This window comes from Heterodontus francisci, chromosome 19, assembly GCF_036365525.1.
Source record: "Heterodontus francisci isolate sHetFra1 chromosome 19, sHetFra1.hap1, whole genome shotgun sequence".
NCBI classification, from domain to species: domain Eukaryota; kingdom Metazoa; phylum Chordata; class Chondrichthyes; order Heterodontiformes; family Heterodontidae; genus Heterodontus; species Heterodontus francisci.
The window spans coordinates 81,528,081-81,551,851 of record NC_090389.1 but is presented as its reverse complement, the minus strand read 5'-3'; the positions used below and the strand labels follow the sequence as shown (position 1 = coordinate 81,551,851).

At 45.3% G+C, this 23,771-nt stretch overlaps 1 protein-coding gene across 4 annotated transcripts in view; it reads right to left on the bottom strand.

Moving 5' to 3' along the window:
• LOC137380248 (high mobility group protein HMGI-C-like) overlaps window positions 1-23,771 on the bottom strand; it is a 290,841-nt gene that overhangs the window by 133,176 nt on the left and 133,894 nt on the right. For all 4 annotated transcript variants that reach the window (XM_068052102.1, XM_068052104.1, XM_068052101.1 and 1 more), the window contains exon 4: window positions 17,340-17,390. In XM_068052102.1, coding sequence (XP_067908203.1) covers window positions 17,340-17,390 — 51 coding nt within the window. The remainder of the gene's footprint in view (window positions 1-17,339; window positions 17,391-23,771) is intronic.

Sequence of the window (23,771 nt, the reverse complement as noted above, 5' to 3'; positions counted from 1 at the left end):
GGGGACATTCACCGAGAGGCTGCCATTCCTAGGACAGGCAATGCTGCTGCCTGGCCCCATTGCCATTGACTAGGTTGCCATTCCCTTTCTACCAATCTCACCCTCATGCTCACATGAAAGCCCCTCAGGAAAGCAATGTGTGATGCACTCGCCTTGGCGGATCACGTGAGGTCATTAACCTGCTTACGGCACCGCAGCCAGTTTCTAGGGACGACCCCACAGCTACTGACCTCCTCTGCGATCTCCATCCAGGCTTGTTTGGTCAGGCGGGCCCGTATCCTCCTCCCATCCCAGGAGAAGAGGATCTCCCTCCTTGCCTGAGCATTCTGGAGGCGAACTTGCAGGGAGGCAACGCCGAACCATGGAACCACCCAGGATCTTCCTTCTGCCATTCCTTCACAAGCCTTCTTCCTCAGGCTTCAGTAGATGCAGTTTCAATGGGAGGAACGATGCAGCCCTTATCTCACACCACTTCCAGAGGTGTGACCTCATGCCACTACCGCCTCCTGACTGGACATCCCCTCTGCCTCTTAGCAGTTAATTGGCCAGCCGGCATAGAATTCTGTTCTCCAGCATGCACCCCACCGCCCGAACGCCAGTGGCTCCCACTTCTGGTCCTTGGGCCTTGCCGCAAAATTCAGCCCCTAGTTTCTGATAGGCATGATCCCATGGGCCAAGGTTGTGTTGGGGGTGGGGGGGGGGGGGGGGGATGGTGGCGTGGGGTGTGGAGATTGAGGCTCATTGCCAGGGTGCTAATTAGTATAATGACTCACCATGCTTAGAAATAAAGAACTTGCATTTATATAGCCCCTTTCATGATCTAAGGACTTTCCAAAGTGCTTGACAGACAATCTTTGTGGTAATATAGGAAGCACAGCAGCGAATTTGCGCACAGCAAAGTACTACACCGGGGGATTGGTTAGCTCAGTGGGTTAGAGATAGAATGTGATACAGAAAGATACTAACAGTGGGGGTTCAATTCCTGTACCAGCTGTAGTAGTTCATAGACACCTCCCTCGCCTTATCTCACATTTGAGGAGTGCTGCCCCTCCAGCTGCACACTGCCAACTGTTTCTCTCTAATGGAGAGAGATGCCTATAGTCCTTTGGGACTACAGCTGGAACAACTAAAGTATCACAGTTATGATAATGACCAGATAATCTGTTTTTTTTTTTAAGTGACATTGGTTAAGGGATAAATATCAGCCAGAACATCAGGGAGAACTCTCCTGCTGTTCTTCAAAGTAAGAGCATGCTTAGTTTAATGTCTCCTCCAAAGATAGCATCACCAACAAGGTAGCACTACCTCAGTACTGGCACTAAAGTAGCAGGCATGATTGTGTGTTCAAGTCTCTGGAGTGGGACTTGAACCCACAGCCTTCTGACCCAAAGGCAAGAGTGCTGCCCCTGATGGCCAAGTGGGCTTCACACTGATAGAAGGTTACATGCTGCTGATTCAATTGGCCAACTGAATATCTGCCACATGTCGAAACCCAAAACCAGCTTCTCTGAAATCCAGGTGAGGAGTCTTATTACTCTTTGCCTCATTGCTGGGTGCCTCATTCCCTTCTCTGTAAGGATGTGAGATACTACAATTGACCCTCTCTATCCCTAGATGGGAAGGGTGAAAAAAATCAACTGGGTCTTCTACTCCTAATTTCATCACTCCTAGCCAATAGCTACCCTTTCACCAACAGCACTAAACCAGATTATCTGGTCAATATCTCATTGCTGTTTGTGGGAGCTTGCTGTGCACAAATTGACTGCAACATTTCCTGCATAGCAACAGTGTCTAAACTTCAAGAAGTATTTCAACAACAACTTGTATTCATATAGCTCCTTTAATGTAGTACAGCCATCCCAAAGCACTTCACAACGTTATCGAACAAAGTTTAACGGCAAGCGATATAGCGAGATATTAGGACAGGTCATCAAATGTTTGGTCACAGCGGTGGGTCTAAAGCAGTGACTTAAAGAAGGAGAGAGGGGTAGGGAGGCAGAGAGGTTTTGGGAGGAACTGCCAACGCTTAAAGCCCAGGCAGCTGAAGGTACAGCCGCCAATGGTGCAGCAGTTAAAATTGGAAATGCCAGATTTGGAGGAGCGCAAATATCCTGGAGGGTTATAGGGCTAGAGGAGATTACTGAGGTAGGAAGGGGTGAGGCCAAGGAGGGAATTGTAACCAAGGATGAGAATTTTAAAACTGAGACACTGCCAGGCTGGGAGCCAGTGTAGGTCAGTGAGCACAGGGCTGATGGGCGAAAGGGACTTGGTGCCAGTTAGGACACGGGCAGCAGACTTCATTGACTGCAAAGCGATTTGGGATGTTTTGAGGTCATTGAAGGTGTGTTAGAAATGCAAGCTCTTTCTTTAGAAGAGCTGCATTTGGAGAGGGCAGTGAGTAGAAGTAGGCTTCAATACCTTTTGTTAGGTGGGCATAGGAGAACAACTGGGCACAGCGGAGGATGAAGTATAATTGGTGGCAGAGTCCCAGGGATGGAGCATGGATGATTTTGCCATCCATTTGCTTAAATGAATGGCAGCATCGGACTTGGCTTCCTTACAGGCCTGCAATGCTCCGCGACTAAAGCCCAGATGATTGCTTAGACCCGGGAGCAAGAGTGGGGGAATTCACTCAAGTGCAGAAACCAACTTACTTCCGTTTTAAAAAGCAGACTTCCGCTGCCTGGTTCAATTAATTTGAAGACGAAAGATCCAAGCCATGCGCTGCGAAGACGTTTTTCTCACAAAAAACTGCTGGCGGGGGAAGCGTTAAAACAAGCCCCTGTGACCTGTATGGTATTGTCTATTGTTCTCCCAAGAATGTAACATACACACACTGGGTAGAGAGGTATGGCTGAAAGGTGAGAGGGAATCTTGGCAGCTGTTATCCCCATGTGTGGTATCTATGGAATGCTAGCCCCAGCTGAGCACTTCCTCCACTAATAGCGCACATTTCCTCTTCCCCACTGCTTTTCCAGCACACAGCCGATACTAATAACTTGAAAGATTACAACACAGCCCCTCTTAGTCTTCAGCTAGGGAGATTCCACAAAACGTTCCTTGTTTACTGTTGGTTTTAACATTAGTCGATGGGGGCAACCTTCTTAAAGAAATGTGTATTTGGCTAACCCTTTTTCTCTGTTTGACCTTTCAAGGCTAAGTTGACAGATGGACTAAGGAAGTCAGTGAAAAGTCTGTTCCTGTTAAAACCTGGTTGGAGATTTGTGTGGGAGGCAGCGGGGGTCAATTGGTTACATAAAAGTGTTTTAAAACTGCGGAGAAAAAGAAGCCCTCACTCGCTCGCCTGACAGTTCTCCCAACGTAAGGAGCAAATCTGAAATAGGTTAATGCCTAATGTTATTGTCAATCCTTCATTAAAACACTGGTAAGTGGCACATAAGATAGAAGACGGGTAGGGAGATAGGACTGATAAAAATACGAACATTCAGGCCACCCAGCTTACTCAGTCATTCATGCCAATATTCTTGACCTGAAATAGCATAACTGAGCCAGAGATGTGGGCGTATAAAGGTTCAGTTCCTGACCTCAGCCATATAACTAGGAACTGAGGGAGTGGGTCTCCCCCTCCCTGCCCCTCTCTTGTCTGATTACACTCCTGTTTTTTTAAATTCGTTTATGGGGATGCGGGCGTCACTGGCTATGCCAGCATTTATTGCCCATCCCTAATTGCCCATGAGAAGGTGGTGGTGAGATGCCTTCTTGAACCGTTGCAGTCCATGTGGGGTAGATACACCCACAGTGCTGTTAGAAAGGGAGTTCCAGGATTTTGACCCTGTGTAGTACATTGCGATGTTTTACTGCGCTGATCTACAATGGCTCTCGGTCCGGCAACACCACAGTTTTAAAATTCTTATCCTTGCTTTCAAATCCCTCCATGGCCTCGCTCCTCCTTATCTGTAATCTCCTCCAGTCTACAATCCTCCGAGATCTCTGTGATTCTCCAGTTCTGGCCTCTTGCGCAGCCTCGATTTTCATCACTCCATCATTGGCGATGTTCCTTCAACTGTCTAGGCTCTTAGCACTGGAATTCCTGCTCTAAATGTCTTCACATCTCTACCTCTCTCTCCTTCTTTAAGATGCTTCTTAAAACCTACCTCTTTGAGCAAGCTTTTGGTTACCTTTCCTAATATCGCCTTATGTGGCTTGATGCCAAATTGTGTCAGATGATGCTGCCTTTGGACATTTCGTTACTGTACAAGTGCTATATAAATGCAAAAGGGAAGAAGTGGCCACATGGTCCCAGTGGGGAGGGATGGGGAGCGTAGTATGAACGAGAACGAAATCAGACTCCACTGGGCACAAGTGGATCCCACCCACCCAGCCTGGCAAATGTACCTGGATGCTAAATAGACAAAAAACTGAAAAAGATTGCTGGATATGTTCCTCCTGGCTTAGGGTCTGGTCGGAGTAGTCAAGAGAGTTGGATGAGGGGTGATGGGTGGGTATCCTGAGACATGGGACAAAGCAGCCTGCTTGATTGGCACCTCATCCTCCACCTTAAACATTCATTCCCTCCACCACCGATGCACAGTGGCAGCAGTGTGTACCATCTACAAGATGCACTGCAGCAATGCACCAAGGCTCCTTCGACAGCACCTTCTAAACTCATGACCTCTATCACCTAGAAGGACAAGGGCAGCAGATGCATGGGAACACCACCACCTGCAAGTTCCCCTCCAAGTCACACACCATCCTGACTTGGAACTATATCGCCGTTCCTTCACTGTCGCTGGTCAAAATCCTGGAACTCCCTTCCTAACAGCACTGTGGGTGTACCTACCCCACATGGACTGCAGCAGTTCAAGAAGGAAGCTCACCACCACCTTCTCAAGGTCAATTAGGGAATGGGCAATAAATGTTGGACTAGCCAGCAATGCCCACATCCTATGAATTAAAAAAATTAAAAACTCATGCCACGGACGTGTGCAAGGGGCGCTTGCATCTACCTATCCCTTGCAAATATGGTGACTTCTCATTGCCCTTGAAAAACTTTGTCAGGGGGTAACTGCCAGAGGGTACAAACAATTCCCCTTTGGTACAACCACCAGGACCATTTCGATGGAATTTCAGGGCCCTATTTATCTGGCTCAGTTCCAATACTATCATTCCTCTGTTTCCTGTTTAAGTAGGAATTTATCTGAATAATTAGACAGAGTCAGAATTTATTTCCTTACTGGAGTGAGATTATTTAACAGGTTTTGAGTATAAAATGGTTACAACCTGAAAAATCACCATCTGATATCCATATGGCTTGGAAATACTTGCATTTCTGAAATGCCATATCACATCCTTACAAACATCTCAAAGCACCTCACAATATGAATTATTTTGAAGTGCAGTTACTGTTATTATGTAGATGTATGTGGGGAGGACATTTTGCACACAGCAAGATCCCATACACAGTAATGTACTTACACTAGTGGCATAGTGGTAATGTCACTGGACTAGTATTCCAGTGGCCCAGGCTAATTCCCTGGGGATACAGGTTCAAAATCCCATAACAGCAGCTGGTGCAATTCAGATTCAATTAATTAATAAAAAATCTGGAATTCAAAGCTAGTTCATGGCACCATAACAGACTATCAGCGATTGTCATAAAAACACATCTGGTTCATTATTGTCCTTTAGGGAAGGAAATCTGCCATCCTAACCTGGTCTGACCTACATGTGACTCCAGACCCACAGCAATGTGGTCGACTCTTAACTGCCCTCTGAAATGGCCTAGCAAGCAACTCAGTTGTCAAGGGCAATTAGGGATATTCAACAAATGCTGGCCTTGCCAGCAACACCCACATCCCATGAAAGAATAAAAACAATTGCAGGGGCCATCATTGGGCCGCCCCCACTTGCACTGCAGGGGCCAGCATTGGGGTGCCCCCACTTGCACAGCAGGGACCAGCATTGGGGTGCCCCCACTTTTAGCCCCAGTGCAGTGAAATCCTCCCTGCAGTATGAAGAGGAGCCAGGCTGGAGAAGAGCAGCAAGCTCCACTGTTACAACTCCCCTTCTTGAAATGGTTCTGTAAGATAAAAAGAGGGTGTAAGAATGTGCTGGGCGCCACCCCCACACCGGCTCGCTGTGTACAAGGACTGCATGGTATGGTACTGAGCTAATCCGACCAGAGAGATTTTATTCTCGAACTCCTCTGAGCGAGCAGTTGACAGTGCTGCAATTGGCCTCAGTACCTCTGAGGTCAGGAGAGGAAACATCGGTCAGGATTCCAGCTGTTGCCGATTAAAGAAAGACTTGCATTTATATAGCGTCTTTCATAATCTCAGGACATCCCAAGGAGCTTCACAGCCAATGAATTACTTTTGAAGTGCAATCACTGTTGTTATGTAGGAAACCTGGCAGCCAATTTGGGCACAGTAAGATCCCACAAACAGTAACACAATAATGATGAGATTACCTGTTCCTTAGTAATGTCAATGAAAGGATAACCATTGGCCAGGACACCTGCTCTTCTTTGAAGTATTGCCACCCATCTGAGAGTGCAGGTGGGGCCTTGCCTGAACACCACATCTGAGAGTGCAGCACCCGCTCAGTTCTGCGCTGGAGTGTCAGGCTAGATTTTGTGCTGAAGTGGGCCTTAAACCAAGCACCTTCTGAGTCACAGGCGAGTGGGCTACCCGCTGAGTGAAGGAGAGACTCCCTCTTTGGTGGGCATTATGTCAGCACAAGTTTGAGCTTGGTTGTAACAATCTGCCCAGGAGAATTATTTTAGCCAGTTACCCTTCTTCCTTCCAATATTCCTTACATCTATTTCCTGCTTTAAAAAAGAACTTGAAAGAAAGAAACTGCATTGACATTCTAGCCACTATGCCCTCAGGATGCTCCAAAATGCTCCAGTCAATCGATTACGTTTTTAAAAATTCTTTCATGAGACGTGGGCATCGCTGTTACCCATCCCTAATTGCCCTTGACAAATGAATGGCTTGCTCGGCCATTTCAGGGGGCAGTTAAGAGTCAACCACATTGGCTGGGGGTCTGGAGTCACATGTAGGTCAGACCAGGTAAGGACGGCAGATTTCCTTCCCTAAAGGGCGATAGTGAACCAGATGGTTTTTTATGACATTCGATGATAGTTCCATGGCGCTGTTACTGGCTTTCAATTCCAGACTTTAAAAAAATTAATTGAACTTATTAATTAATTGAATTTAAATTCCACCAGCTGCCATGGTGGGATTTGAACCCATGTCCCCAGGGCATTGTCCTGGGCCTCTGGATTACTAGTTTTAGTGACATTACCCACTGCGCCACCATCGCCCCCATTTGACGCGCACTCAATGTAGTTACGGCAGCAAACGCAGCAGCCGTTTAAAAAAAACTCTTTCAAACATCTAGTAGTTTACCAGTTCCACTTGTGCAGTTTTAACCAGTGAAACTCCAGATATACCCTTGCACACACTAAACATCAGCTCTCGCTGGACCCAGCGTCTCACAGCACAACTGCTGCTGCATTTCAAAGCAATTCATGTACCATTTAGCACTTGGGCTGCTCCTGAGATGTGTGCTGAGGTTCTACATAAATATGTACGTTTTAAATCTTCAACATGACTTGCTACATTATCAAGAAGGTGGAAGTGGCATAGTGGTAATATCACTGGACTATTAAATCAGAGCCCAGGCTAGTGCTCTAGGGACATGGATTTGAATCCCACCATGGCAGATGGTGAAATCTGAATTCAATTAATAAATCCGGAGTTAAAAGCCAATCCATGGTTGATTGTTGTAAAAACCCATCTGGTTCACTAATGTCCTTTAGGGAAGGAAATCTGCTGTCCTTCCCTGGTCTGGCCTACATGTGACTCCAGACCGACAGCAATGTGGTTGACTCTTAAATGCCCTCTGAAATGGCTGAGCAAGCCACTCAGTTCAAGGGAAATTAGGGATGGGCAACAAATGCTGGCCTAGCCAGTGATGCTGATATCTCACAAACGATTAAAAAAAAAATTCATTGAGCAAAGCACTCTGAGATAGTTCAACGGCCACATGCTGAGGCATTAAATAAATGCAGCTATTTCTTTTCTTTGTGAAGTTCTCCGAGTTGAGGCAAATGACTTGTGGCCCACAGGGATAAAGTGTTGACATCCTATTGGGCAAACAGAGACTCTTCATGTACTGTATATACTATTCTCAGTATTGGTCGCTCTAACATGGTGACGGTCATAGGAACATAGGAGCAGGAGTAATCCATTCAGCCCATCAAGCCTGCTCAACCATTCAATTAGATCATGGCTGATCATCTACCTCAATGCCACTTTCCCACGCTATTCCCATATCCCTTGATGTCATTAGTATCCAGATATCTATCGATTCCTGTCTTGAACATGCTCAATGATTGAGCTTCCACAGCCCTCTGGGATAGAGAATTGCAAAGATTCACCACCCTCTGAGTGAAGAAGTTCCTCCTCATCTCAGACTTAAATGGCCTGCCCCTTATTCTGAGACCATGTCCCATGATTCTAGACTCACCAGCCAGTCCTAGCACTGAACCTTCGGGAACATCACTGTCTATCGTCCAGTCTGAAAAACAACCATTTCCCACGACTCACTGTTTTCTATCTTTAAGGCAATCCTTTATCCAAGCTGACACTGACCCTTCTATTCCATGAGCCTCAATTTTGTTAACCTGCCTTTTATGTTGTACTTTGTCAAACACTTTATTAAAATCCATATGGACAACATCCATTGCTTTCCCTTCATCAACCTTCTGTTACTTAATCAAAAAATTCATTTAGATTAGTGCATGTCTCACATACCCTCCTGGACAAAAAAAAAAGTTTTCATGCTTACATTTAAGTGAAAGGAGATGGCAAGGAGTGGGCATCACTGCCAATGGAGATGATGGGGTGACTCACAGGCATCGAATCCCTGCTAATTCTCTGGAGAGGCTTGGGAAGCCATTGCTCTTCTTAGAGCTGAGATGTTTAAGGGGAGATTTGATAGAGGGGTTCAAAATCACAAAGAGTTTTGATAGACTAACTAAGGAGAAACTGTTTCCACTGGTGTGAGAGTCAGTAGCCAGGAGGGCACAGATTTAAGGTTAGCAAAGGAACCAGAAGCCAAGATGAGGAGAACCATTTTAACGCATGAGTTGTTATGATCTGAATGCACTGCCTGAAAGGGTGATGGAAGCAGATTCATTTATAACTTACAAAAAGGAATTGGATAAATACCTGAAATTGAAAAATTTGCAGGGCTATCATTACGACCTCTCTGAGACCATTTATGTTAAAAATGCGAAATGAACCCCCAGACTAATTTAAAGAATTACATGACAAGATTTCACATTTTAAGACTTTTATTATAACAACTAAACTAAAAGAAATCCTCATTAACCAAATAGCACTTTGTAAGTAGTTGACACCCCAAATTACAAAGAAGGGTGTTTTCTTCACTAATTAAAACACTTGAAAACCTCATACCACACTTATATATTACACAGTCCTCTTTGATAGTGAAATATTTGTGGTTAAAAGTCCCAAACTCTTCCCAGTTGCAATGGGTTGGATCTCCCAGACCTTTTCAAAGATCAATGTCCACTTCGCTCACTTCTCCGAGTGCTTACAATCTGGACATCCGTGAATAAGGCGATTCTTAGTGATCCTGTTCGGCTTTTACTTCTCCACAAACGTCAACTTTCAAAACAGGTTCAAGCCTTTGCAGCCTTTCACTGTATCAGTCTTCCGAGGGCAGGTGTTCCCTCTCTCGAGGTTGCCACTGCTGGTATTATGTACTTACAGCCTGCCTGCCTTCAGAGAATCTGTTAAATTCTGGAATCAAAAGTCAGTCGCTTATTGTCCTGTTCCAATATACAAAGTCCAGAAGTCTGGTTTCCGCAGAGCCACCTGGTGCTTTCCATTGTTCCCAGGTGTTAACAGCTACCTGGTACATCTGCATTCTCAGAATCAATGACCCCTTGTTTAGGATCTGAAAGTCTGGGAGGGTGAAATGCATTGTTCTTCAGGTGGTACCCTTGCAGTCTCTGTTTTTTCAAAAGAAACTCTTTGATCTGTGTTCTCTGCTAATCAAGATTTCTATCTTGTCCATAAGCAGAGGGGATGTGAGGTCACCTGATTTCTCAGACTCCATCTTAATTTTTTTTAAAATACAGTTTTTAAAACATAATCATGTTATAAAGTCCAGTGTTCATAACACTATAGGGAAAGAGCTGGAAGCGTGGAACTAATTGAATCACTCTTTTAAAAAGAGCTGGTTTGGGTACAATGGGCTGAATGGCCTCTTTTGGTGCGAATTCAGCTAAGTTTCAGCTTAGGTTGAGTTCACTTCCCTCTCTGTCGATGTTAAACTCTTGCCCAACACAACCGATGGGATTGGGTCTCTCTTTTGTTTAAAATGAGGCTTCATTGACTTGTTAAAAGTTTCAACGAGGCTAACTGAAAGCACACTACCTGCTGCAGCACAATAAATGTCAGAAAACACTGCCTGTAAAAGCCCCAGATGGGAAATAAATTACAGTTGTTTACGGGGGAAGTTGTTGTGATGTTTTAATTGCATTCCAAAGCCCACCAATTACTGCCCTCTGTATCCGCAACATTGCATTCAGTGCACTTACAATTAATTAAAAACACATCAAAAATTCCCAATAAACTTCCCTTATTCCCATCCGTTCAGTGAACTGGGTGCTTGGGTTGCAAGGAGAGAATTGCTTCAAACAGGCAGCCTTGGCCTAGTTTTTCTCTCTGATGAGGGACCTTTGACCTCTGGACCATTCTCCTACAGGGAAAGGTGGCAATGTCATGCCCACAGGTTGTAAGTTCAAAATGTACATGGAGAGGCTCAAATATTGTCTAAAAATTGTGCAGCGTTTTAACTGATTCGTGGGCGTGAGTTACAGGCTACAATCTAATCCAGGAGATCAGATGGTTTATATATAGGAGTAATGGATACAAAGGAGTGAGTTACAGGCTGGAATCTAATTGAAGGCTTGATAGTTCACGTGTATAATAATGGATACCTGGGAACTGGTTACAGCTTAGAATCTAACAAAGTTGTTCAGCTGGTTTATATATATAACGGATGGCTGGGAATGTGTTACAAGACATTAATTGAGGGGATTAGATGGTTTATGCATAGAATGATAGATATTCAGGAGTGAGTTACAGGCCACAATACAATCAAGTGGACCAAATACTATCACAAGCTATAAGAGAGGAACAGTTCATTACATCGTCTGAATTCCTCAATACAGTACCTACATACTACACTGTCAGCTATGGCTCAGTTGCCAGCATTCTCGCCTCTGGGTTCAAGTCTCACTCCTGGGCTTGGGCACAAAATCAAGGCTGATGCTCCAGTGCAGTACTGAAGGAGCGCTGCACTGTCGGAGGTGCCATCTTTTAGATGAGATGTTAAACCGAGGCTCCATCTGCTTGCTTGGGTGGATGTGAAAGATCCCACGGCACTGTTTTGAAGAACAGCAGGGTGTTATGCTCCAGAAAGCTTGCTATGGAAGGATAATGCTGGAGCCTATCTTTACTCAGTTTCACATTTATTGTACAGAGTAAAAGGATTACAGACATGTAGCTCCTCACTCAAAACTCTCCAGCAATCTCAGTAAGTGTCTGCTTATAAGTGCTCAAGTAAGATCCCAATTCACACCCTCCACCTGCACATACACAATTAACAGATTAACACAGGGGACTTCTCCCCACTGTCCTGACCAATCCCTCAATCAACATCACAAAACAGATTACCTCATCATTATTGCATTGCTGTTTGTGGGAGCTTGCTGTGCGCATACTGGCTGCTGTGTTTCCTGCATTGCAACAGTGACTACACTTCAAAAAGTACTTCATTGACTGTAAAGTGCTTTGAGATGTCCAGTGGCCATGAAAGGCACTGTATAAATGCAAGTCTTTCTTTTTACCTTGAATTCTTTCCCTGTGTCTCATGTTTTGATGATGTGTAACCTGGATTTGTGGGTTGGTTGTATTCCACTATTATCCGTGTAGTTTAGTTTACTTTAGAGATACAGCACTGAAACAGGCCCTTCGGCCCACCGAGTCTGTGCCGACCATCAACCACCCATTTATACTAATCCTACACTAATCCCATAATCCTACCACATTCCCACCTGTCCCTATATTTCCCTACCACCTACCTAGTGTAGTTGGTGACACCCACACTGGAGGTTTAACAATTACACAGGTGTGACTTTGGGTCTGTCCGTGGAAATATGTACAGTCAATAACCAGTAAATAACAAGACAGCATTCTCATGGGTCAGAAATATCTATGGCACGGAGGGCGGGGGGCTGGAATCTTACTGCCTTTGACATTTTTCTGCCGTTGGGAACAAAGGTGGGTCCCGACTCCACTGGTGAAGGCTGGCTGCACAGCATTGGGATCTTACGTGAGGCAGCCAATTAAGAGGCTATCTCCGTGTTCGCCGATATGGGATGCCCAATCAGAGGGCTTGAACTCTGGATGGCTAGGAGCCCCACTGGGAGAGGTGGGCACTGCTGAGGCAGGTAGGGGACTGCATTCTGAAAAGGGGCTGATTGTGGCACAGTGGTATTATCACTGAACTAGTAATCCAGAGGCCCAGGCTACTGCCCTGGGGACATGGGTACAAATACCCCCATGGGCGCTTCATTTAATTAATAAAAATCTGGAATTGAAAGCCAATCTCAGTAATGGTGCCATAAAAACTATCGATTGATGTAAAAACCATTTGGTTCACTAATATCCTTCAGAAGAAGAAATCTGCTGTCCTTACCTGGTCTGGCCTACATGTGACTCCAGACCCACAGCAATGTGGTTGACTCTTAACTGCCCTCTGGAATGGCCTAGCAAGCCATTCAGCTGTCATGGGCAATTAGGGTTTGCCAGTGATGCCCACATCCCATGAAAGAATAAAAAAAATTGCCACCAGAAAGCTACGCTCAGTTCCCTCAGGAGTCTGGCCTCAGAAGGCCACCCATCCACTGTCAGGAAGATCCAGGCAGAACCAGCAAATGGCCCCTTAATTGGTCTAATTGGGTGCCTGCCACACAGCAAGCTCAGAGGCGGGAATGTATCGGGTAGCTACTCCTCCTGATCCCGCTTCCTAACCCGTCTCCCCGAGGCCAGGAAGATTCCATCCACAGATTCACATCACGTCACTTCCTGAAAGAACTGATGGCTCTTCCCACCAACACCCCCCCCCCCCCCCACTTTGCACCCAACTCATTGTATCATGTGATTGCTGGGATGGTAGATGACCAACTAGACGAACCTTGGTCTTTGTAAACGAGCCCAGGGTTTGGTCTCCACTGCTGTATTTAACAGCCCAATCAATGCATTGATCGCTCCTTAAAGAACTTCCAGACACTGGCCCTAAATTTCCCGCTTGTCTCACAGCAAGGGTTCAGTTTTCAGTTGTGTTCTGGATTTAATTTTCATGATGCTTTTTACGATCTTATGTCCCCTTTTGAAGTCCCTGATCATCTCTTTTAAGGCCAATAAGCCCAACCTTCCCTAGGTTTTCCTGATTACACAGTCCCAATTAACCAGAACCAATCCCGATTAATGAAACACAGTCCTGATTGACCTGAAATGAAAGAAAAATACTGCGGATGCTGGAAATCTAAAGCAAAAACAGAAATAATACTCAGCAGGCCTGGCAGCATCAGTGGAGAGAGAAGCAGAGTTAACGTTTCAGGTCGGTGACCTTGCATCAGAACTCTTTTGTTTCTTTACTTGTACTATCAGCTCTTTTATCATTTAAGCTTTCATATCTTCCACCCTATCACATACCTTCCCTATTGTTCTTTTCCCCCACTTCCACCTTTCCCTGCCTCTGTACTGGCTTTAAACCTGTCCAGTTCTGACAAAAGATCATTGACCTGAAATGTTAACACTGCTTCTCTCTCCACAGATGCTGCCAGACCTGCTGAGTATTTCCAGCACTTTGTTTTTATTCTCGATTATCCTGACAGAGTCCCAATTAACAAAACACAGCGCCGATTAATCCGACACTTAAATTCAATAGCCAACATAGCTGGCCATCTAAACAAAGAAAAGTTCCACCTGGATTAAACAGGTGCCTGCTTATGTGACCTAAGTCACCACAAGACAAGAGATGCCCAGACGCCATTGTTACGGTAACAAAATCATCGAAATTTGCAACACAGCAGGAGGCCTTTCAGCCCATCATGTCTGCGCCGGTCAACAAGTAACCATCCAGCCTCATCCCACTTTCCAGCCCTTGGTCTGTAGCCTTGTAGGTTACAGCTCTTCAAGGTCACATCCAAGTACTTTTTAAATGTGATGAGGATTTCTACCTCTACAACCTTTCAGGCAGAGAGTTCCAGATCCCTGCCACCCTCGGAGTGAAAAAAATTCCTCTTGAATCCCATCTAAACCTTCTACCTCTAACCCTATATCTACCCCCCCCCCCCAACTCCGGTTATGGACCCCCCACCAAACAAGGGGAATAGGGCCTTCCCATCCACTCTATCTAGACCCCTCATAATTTTATATACTTCAATTAGGTCTCCCCTCAGCTTCCTCTATTCCAAAGAAAACAACTCCTAGCCTATCCAATCTTTCCTCATAACTAAAATTCTCCAGTTCAGGCAACATACTCGTAAATCTACTCTATACTGCCTCCAGTGCAATCCTATCGTTCCTACAGTGCGGTGACCAGAACTGTATGCAGTACACCAGCTGTGGCCTAACTAGTGTTTTACACGGTTCCAGCATAACCTCCCAGCTCTTAGATTTTACGCCTCAGCTAATATCCCATATGGTTTCTTGATCACCTTATCTACCTGTCCAGCCACCTTCAGGGATTTGTGGACATGCACTCCAAGGTTCTTCTGTTCCGCTACACTTCACAGTATCCCACCATTGATTGTATATTCCCTTGCTTTGTTAGCCTTCCCCAAATGCATTACCTCACACTTCTCTGGACTGAACTCCCTTTGCCACTGTTCCGCCCACCTGACTAGTCCGTTGATATCTTCCTGCTGCCTACAGCTTTCTTTTTCATTATCAACCACATGGCCAATTTTTGTATCGTCTGCAAACTTCCTAATCATACCCTTTACATTCAAATCCAAATCATTGATGTATACCACAAAAAACATGGGTCCTAGTAATGAGCCCTGCAGAAGCCCACTGGGAATAGCCTTCCAGTCACAAAAACACCCATCAACCATTACCCTTTGCTTTCGGCCTCTGAGCCAATTTTGGATCCAATTTGTCACTTTTCCTTGGATCCCATGGGCTTTTACTTTGGTGACCAGCCTGCCAAGTGGGACCTCATCAAAAGCCTTGCTAAAATCCATATAGACTACATCAAATGCACTAACCTCATCAACCCTCCTTGCTACCTCCTCAAAAATTCTATCATGTTAGTCAGACATGACCTTCCCTTAACAAATCCATGATGACTGCCTTTGATTAATCTGTGTCTTTCTAAATGAAGATTGAATCCTCTCCCTCAGAAATTTTTCCAATAATTTTCCCATCACCAAGGTTAGGCTGTCTGACCTATAATTACTTGGTCTATCCTTTGTTAGAGATGCTTCCAAGCCTGTTTGTGAAGAAGACACTGAGACTAGGATGCTTTGGTGGAGATTGTTTATTGCTTGTCACAGAGCTTACTTCTGCACTCCTAACAACATACCGCCAGTGCTGGCTGGCTCTTCTTTATATATATATATACATTTGAATACAATTAACTAATTAACACCAACACCTGTTCACCCTATTATCTTGAACTAGCAGTTATTTATCATCCATTAACAGAACCTCAGTCCCTAACATCCTTTTCTCCCTTTTTAAACAACATTAGTTATCCTCCAGTCATTGGACGCCACGCATGTAGCCAGAGAAGATTCGAAAATGATAGTCAGAGATTTTGCTATTTCTTCCCTTGCTTCCCTTAGCCTAGGATACATTTCGTCTGGGCCTGGAGATTTATCCAATTTCAAAATAGGTTAAAGCCGCCTATTCCTGAACCGTAAGGGCAGGGAGCAGGTTCTCCTGCATTTGTACTTGATAGCAATGGGGTTTCTGCATGAAATGAGTAGGTCCTCACAGTACTAGAGAGACTGGTACCTGAATCAATTGCAGGAAAGGGAAGACAACACAAAGGCCAACCATTTTAGACAAAAAGTGTAAAAGCTGTTTCAGACACACAATGTTGTTTAATCACAGGTCAATCACGTGACTGTGATCTTCCTCCGGTGACTGATATTTTACAAAACACAAGTCAAATCATTACAATGTCTCTCTAAAGGCCCTTTCATATAAACATGCTGTTGGTTCAGTGAAGGACTCAACACACCCATCTGCTGCTCACATCTAGCAAAGATAAAACAGATACACTCCATGCCTCTGACAGCACCACGGGCTGGAATTTAATGATGAGACAGTGGTCACGCCCACCGACTAAAAAGTCAGGGGTGAGCCCACCTCTGCTGGGCCTGGAAACAACACTGCTATTTTGCATGGCCAGGCCCTTAATTGGTCTCAGTCAGGATTTTCGCTGCTCTGAGGCAGTGTCACTGCTGGGACTGCACCAAGTGAGAAGAGACCCACGATGCCATTCTTCAAAAGAGGTTGACGGAGGTCTGGCTTTGCTAGGGAGAATCAGCTAGGTTGCGGCGAGGAGGGTTGGGTCGGAGAGCAGGGCGGGGGGTAGTTTTAGTGGGGGCGGCCCGTGCTGCTGCTGGGAGGACCCTCCATGGAACACAGGGTGCCTGATCAGGAGCCCCCCCCCCACCCCCTCCAACAGCCTGTAAGGAGGCCACCAGGTATTACCAGGCAGCCTCCTCAGGTGCTGAAATGCCCGTCCGCTGGAAGAAGCCCTTAAGTGGCAATTAATTGACCACCAGTGGACCTGAATTTGCGCGGTGTGTGGGCCATTTTGCACCTCCCCCGCAACTGGTAAAGTAGCAGTGGGGGCAGGAAAGCAATGGGCATGGAAACCTCGCCTCCCACAAAATCTTACACTCCCTGTGCCGCCTCCTAGCCCACTCCCGGGGGTTGGGTGGGGTGTTAAATTCCGGTCAAGGACTCAGGTAGCCAAAAGCAGCCTGCAGAGGCAAAAGAAAGTCATTGCCAGCACAGGCATGATGGGCCTAATGGCCTCCCCCTGTGCTGCAAGATTCTACGAAAACATATGTCTCCTTCTTACTGACCTTCCGATCATCGGCAGCACACTAGTAAATGAAAACGAGGAGGGTGATGCACAGATAATGTGGGTTTTCGGTCTCCCAGTGACTGAGCACCAGTAGAAAAACACCACAACAACCAAGGAGTCATTTTATTGAACACATTGCACATCTTCCTGTTACTCACCCATTTTCTCGGTCTTCCTCTAGGCCGCTTCACTCTCGGTGGCTCTGCTTTCTGTATTAGCAGATACAAAAAATAGGAAGTTAGTACAACTTAATTAACAAAGGGTTCAATTATTCAGGAACATTCTGAATATTCATGGAGGTTGCTCTCAGTCATTGACTCTGACCCACTTGTGACTGATGCCATTTTGTTCAATTGGTGAAAGATAGAAAATTCTCCTTTATCACCATCCATTGCAGGAAGATCTAAGGGCACATTTTCTACCCTGGTCTGAGTTAGTTGACCCACCAATGGGCCGAGTGGTCCCTTGGGCATGTGTCGGAAAACCGAAGGCCATGTTACTCTGAGCAAGAGTTAGGCCTTCATGATAGGAGAGGAGGAAAGGGGAAAAGAAAGGATTTTTTAAACAATGACAACATTGGGACCATCAAATATTGGCAGAGCATAGGTAAAAGTTAGCAATATGCCGAAAGCTGCCAGCTTATGAAGAGGCCATTGTACAATGTGGTCTACCTCAGTTTAAACCCTCACTAGGCCATAGTCTTGTATTCCCTTTCCCGAACACTATCCAGTGACTCTTGATGAAAGTGTGCGTTTGGATATTTGGCCGAGGACGAGATTGGGCTCTGCTGTGGTGCCCTCCACAGTTGAATAGCTTGCAGGCACACACAAAGAACAGGTGAGGTACCAGCCACCTATGAAAGCCTGTCCTAGCCAAGAGTCAGTGCCTTCAGGACAGGGGGAGGAAATGGCAAATTTCCATTTTTGTTTTAAAAGAACTGAATGAAAATGAAGGAAAGAGAGATGTCTATCTCCTGTAACATGATAAAATTTAACGACATGTCTGAGGAGGTTGGCAAAAAGTCTCTGGCATAGAACTAGTTATGCTGTCCGGATATCTCCGAACAACAACAGCCAGTCAGCATTTTATGCTTAGTCGAAACAATCTTCTGTTTTTTTAAAAACTTTTTCCTTCAGTTGTCCATCCCTCTCAACTGAATGGCTTGCGAGGCCACTTCAGAGCATCAACTGAGACTGCAGTCAGATATACGCTGAGCCAGGTAAGGACAGCAGGTTTCGCTCCCTAGAGGACATTAATGAACCAGTTTGGTTTTTATGATAATCCAACTGTTTCATGGTCACCTTTACTCATACCAGCTTTGCACTTCCAGATGGTTTTAAACTGAATTCATATTCTCAAATTGCCATGGTGGGATTGGATTTCTGGATAACTAGTTCAGTAATATAACCATGACATTGTCAAACCTCTGGACTACTAGTCCAATAACATAACCACTATACTACCCTGGGTTACTGGTCCACTAATATAACCAATACACTACTATACCTCCCGACTACTAGTCCAGTAATATAACCTCTATAAAACCCCTAGGTTACTAGTCCAGTAATATAACCACTACAAAACCTCCAGGTTACTAGTCCAGTAATATAACCACTACAAAACCTCCAGGTTACTAGCCCAGTAATATAACCACTACAAAACCCCCAGGTTACTAGTCCAGTAATAAAACCAATACACTACTATACCTCCCAACTACTCGTCCAGTAATATAACCATTACAATACTCCTGGGTTACTGGTGCAGTAATATCATTAGTACAGTATCTCTGGGTTACTACTCCAGTAACATAACTACTACTGTTACAACCAGGTGAGAAAGGGGTCTAAGGATCCCTCTCAACCTTCACCTGGGTTTACCATAACAGGGTTTAATTTTTAAAACACCATGATTTTACCTCCCCTTTGCTGAACCGTTGTTCACCTCTTTCCAATTAAGGCAAAGAAACCAGCACAAACAGGTTTTCTTAGGTTTAAAGTAAAAAGGTTGCAATTTATTAAACTTAAACTCTAACTCAGTTAACACCTACAGATACATGACGCGCCCACGCTAGCATGCATAGGCGATACATACATGCAGATACAGACAGAACAGAGCAGAAGAAATAAAGTGGAAAAGTTTGAGGCAATATCTGAAGAGTTTTTGTTATGGTTCTTCGAGCTTTTGGCGTCCCTAGTTTGAGGGTCAACAGAGATCACTGTAGAGTCCTTGATTGTAGGTAGATCTTGCTTTTCGTTGGGGCCCAGTATTCTTCTTAAACCTTGTTCGCTGTAGGAGACTTTCTCTCCTGGGATTTATGTGGATTCAGAGGCTTGTGAGAAAGAGACGGGAGCAGACAGGAGAGATCTTCTCAGTCCAGGAGCAAACAGTCTTTCTCAGTTCAAACTGTTTGTACAATTCAGAAAAAACAGGTTGCCAAGCAGGTTAGTCACGTGACCAGATGGTCTGACCACATCTGTTTGTGGATTCGGCTATCCCAGCAGTCATCCTGAAATTTGAGCTCCCTCACCTTCAATGTCCGGTACTCAAAGTCCATTGTGGGTTAAATTGGATAAGGGAAATAAACTCTTTTGTCTCTGTTGGTATGCAAATGTCCTCCATTCAAGTCTGGCAGCCCTTGTAACAGGCCTTCTCTTCTTCCCAGCAACAATTTGTAATTTAATGTCCATATGGCAAAATTAATATGCCTCATTCTTGGCAGGTTGGGGCCCAGTATGACACCTACAATACCCTTGGATTACTGGTCCAGTAATATAACTACCACAATACCATACCTCTGAATTATTAGTCCACAAATCATGATTCCACCACATTATTTCCTCTAGGGATTCAGGGACAGATGGCAAGGACATATCAGCTATCTGTCCATCCTTCAGAAGGTGGTGGGCCTTTTATTACCACTGGTCCATAGCAACAGCGTGAGTCTAGAACCAGGGGACACAGTTTCAGAAAAAGGGGTAGGCCGTTTAATACTGAGATGGGGGGGGGGGGGAACTTCTTGACTCAGAGGGTGGTGAATCTTTGGAATTCTCTACCCCAGAGGGTTGTGGAAGCTCAATCATTGAGCATGTTCAAGACAGAAATCAATAGATATCTGGATACTAATGACATCAAGGGATAGGGGGATAGGGTGGGAAAGTGGCATTGAGGTAGATGATTAGCCATGATCTAATTGAATGGCAGAGCAGGATCGATGGACTGAATGGCCTACTCCTGCTCCTATGTTCCCACGTCTATTGAAGCCACTACAGAGGGCCTAAAGATTCAGCCACGTAGGGCTGGAATTTAAGAGCCCGCCACTGATCTCGGCGGTGAGCTCACAAAATGGCGGCCTGCCTGCGCGGGCTGCATGCCAAAGAACCGCCGCAATCTCAAGTGCAGCAGCTCATTTAAATAGCCGGGGTGCCCTGCCCACACAAATCTGGTGGAGGGGGTGGGCTTCCCAACCCTGGCAATGGCATCAGCTGCCGGTGCACGGGCACTGGGTGCCATTTTTAAAGCCCTGCTGGCACATCTAAATTTTTTAAAGAAAAATTCCCCAAAATTAAATATAAATACATTTCTTATGCCCCTTTCCCACCCCCCCATAACAATTACAATAAATATTTGCCCTTTCACCCCCCCAAACAACTTACCTCTTACATCTGACCATTTCCCCCACCAAACTGCACAAAGTTTAAGGTTCAACCTTCCCACCATCCCCTACACCCATTACGTGTATTTGACCCCGTTTCCCCCCCCCCACCCTCCCCCGCACTGATAAACTTACCTTCTCCCCCCTCCCCACCAGTGTCACACCTTGTTTCCCCAGACGGGGATATGGAGATGCGAGCGTGCTGGCCGCCGCGCCGAAGATCGGGGCGTGCCCTCAAGATCGCAGGTAAGTGTATTTAACTGTATTCATTGTATTGATTTGAATATGTTAATTGGGTCCCGTCGCCCAGCGGAGGCTCGCTGCCACCGGGAGGACTGGGCCGGGCCGGGCCCTGCCGGCATCAATGTCCATGGCGGGCCTCATCAGGCCATCTTCAGGCCAAACCACCCCCCCCCACCACCACCCCGCACGGATCCCGACGTCGGCTGCTTCTAAAATTCCAGCCTATAGTGTGGGACTGGAGCCACATGTAGGTCAGACTAGGTCGGCATGGCAGGTTCCCTTTTCCTGAAGGGCATTAATGAATCGGGTGGGTTTTTTGAAAACAACAATCCGGCAGCTCCCATGGTCATTTTCCCAGTGACAGCCCTCAAATGATCAGGCCCCTTTCAGCGGAAGGTCTGGTACACTGAATTATTTTGTAATCGCTCAATTTGAGGAAAAAAAAGTCTGTGGGAGAGAGGTCTTGCAGGAATTGACATTAAACACATGGGCCACATCACTCCATCTGAAGTTTACAAATGTTGTTTGAAGTACCAGACTTCACGCTGAAAGAATGCAATTTAAATCATCAGGTACCACTCTAAAGGCAGAATGGGACTTGGCATTGATGTCAAAAATACCGCAATATTAGACATTATAACTTGCCCCAAGAACACTACAAATTAATGGAACACATCAGTGTGATTAGATGTTCAAGTAATGTCAGATAATGTAATGTTGTGAGAGACTGGACATGTCCCACACCCACTGGCTTTAAAGAAGATTCTTTTTTTTGCTCTCTCTCTCTCTCTCTCTCTCAATTACATTCGTCACCTCTTCACACGAAAGGTTAGTGGAAATCTCGAACTGTAACCTCCCCCCGCCAAAAGAAAAACAGGTCAATTGAAAATTTCAAAACTGAGATTGATAGATTTTGAATAAGCTAGGGTGGTAAGGGATATGGAATCAGGAATGGAGTGCTAGCATAACAGTGGTTATGTTACTGAACTCTGAAATTCACAGAGGCCTGAACTAATGATCAGGAGACATGAGTTGGAATCCTGCCACAGGAGCAAGGGAATTTAAAATTCAGTTAATTAAATAAATCTGGAATTAAAAGCTAGTATCAGTAATGGTGACAATGAAACTACTGGATTGCTATTAAAAACCCATCTGGTTCAATAATGTTCTTTAGGGAAGGAAATCCGCCATCCTTACCCGGTCTGGCCTACATGTGACTCCAGACCCACAGCAATGTGGTTGACTCCTAACTGCCGTCTGAAATGGCCTAGTTGTCAAGAAGGTGACTCACTAGAACCCTTTCAGGGGCAGTTAAGGGTGGACAATAAGAACTGGCCTTACCAGTAGCATTCATGTACCATAAATGCATGAAAAAAAAACAGGGTGTGTTGATGGAGTTAAGGACAGATCACCCAAAACAGAACAGTCTCCAGGGGCTGAATAGTCTACTCCTGTTCTTATGTTCTCCCTGCATCCCTGACTGGGGATAAGGGACAGTAAATCTAGGAGAAAACAGGCTCGATACTCCTGTTCCGATGTCAAGAAAAGGCTTGTTCGCACTGAGAAACTCAACACTTTCCAATATCGAGCATTCCCAAATCAAATACAGCATAAAATAGATGCCAGCAAAGCAGCCTCTACTTTCTGCCTGTAACACACCACAACACCGACTTCCAAAGATCAGGCCCCTTATAGCACCAAGCTTCCACAACAACCACCCCTTGACCTTCCTGATGGGAATTAGTTTAGAGATACAGCACTGAAACAGGCCCTTCGGCCCACCAAGTCTGTGCCGACCATCAACCACCCATTTGTTCTAATCCTACACTAATTCCATATTCCTACCACATCCCCACCCTGTCCCTATATTTCCCTACCACCTACCTATACTAGGGGCAATTTATAATGGCCAATTAACCTATCAACCTGCAAGTCTTTGGCATGTGGGAGGAAACCGGAGCACCCAGAGGAAACCCACGCCGACACAGGGAGAACTTGCAAACTCCACACAGGCAGTACCCAGAATTGAACCCGGGCCGCTGGAGCTGTGAGGCAGCGGTGCTAACCACTGCGCCACTGTGCTGCCCTACATTCCAGTTTGCAGTAATTTGGGGTTAGTTTTCACGCCCTCTAGGAAGTGATCAGAATCCCAGGTGGCAGGGAAGTTCTTTTTCTTTAAATTCATTCACGAGATGTGAGTGTCACTGGCAAGGTCTGCATTTATTGCTCATCCATGAGTGGCCTGCATTTCAGAATCAACCACATTGCTGTGGGTCAGGAGTCACATGTAGGCCAGACCGGGTAAAGATGGCAGATTTCCTTCCCTGAAGGGACATTAGTGAACCAGATGGGCTTTTAATGACAATCCAGTAGTTTCATGGTCACCATTACCAAGACTAGCTTTTTATTCCAGATTTATTTCATTAACTGAATTTAAATCCCCCATTTTCCACGGTGGGATTTAAACTCATGTCAACGGATCATTAGTTCAAGCCTCTGGATTACTAGTCCAGTAACAATAACTACTATGGTACCAGTGTCTACTCCTACCCCACTCCTGATGCCAATCATCTCCTGTCCAAGGGCTCCTGCTTGAGCGTTCTTGCTTACTGATCTTAAAACTTGTAAATCCAACATTCAGCTACTTTTAATTCGAAGTCAGCTCTGTTGAATTACTGGATGATTCCATTTTTAT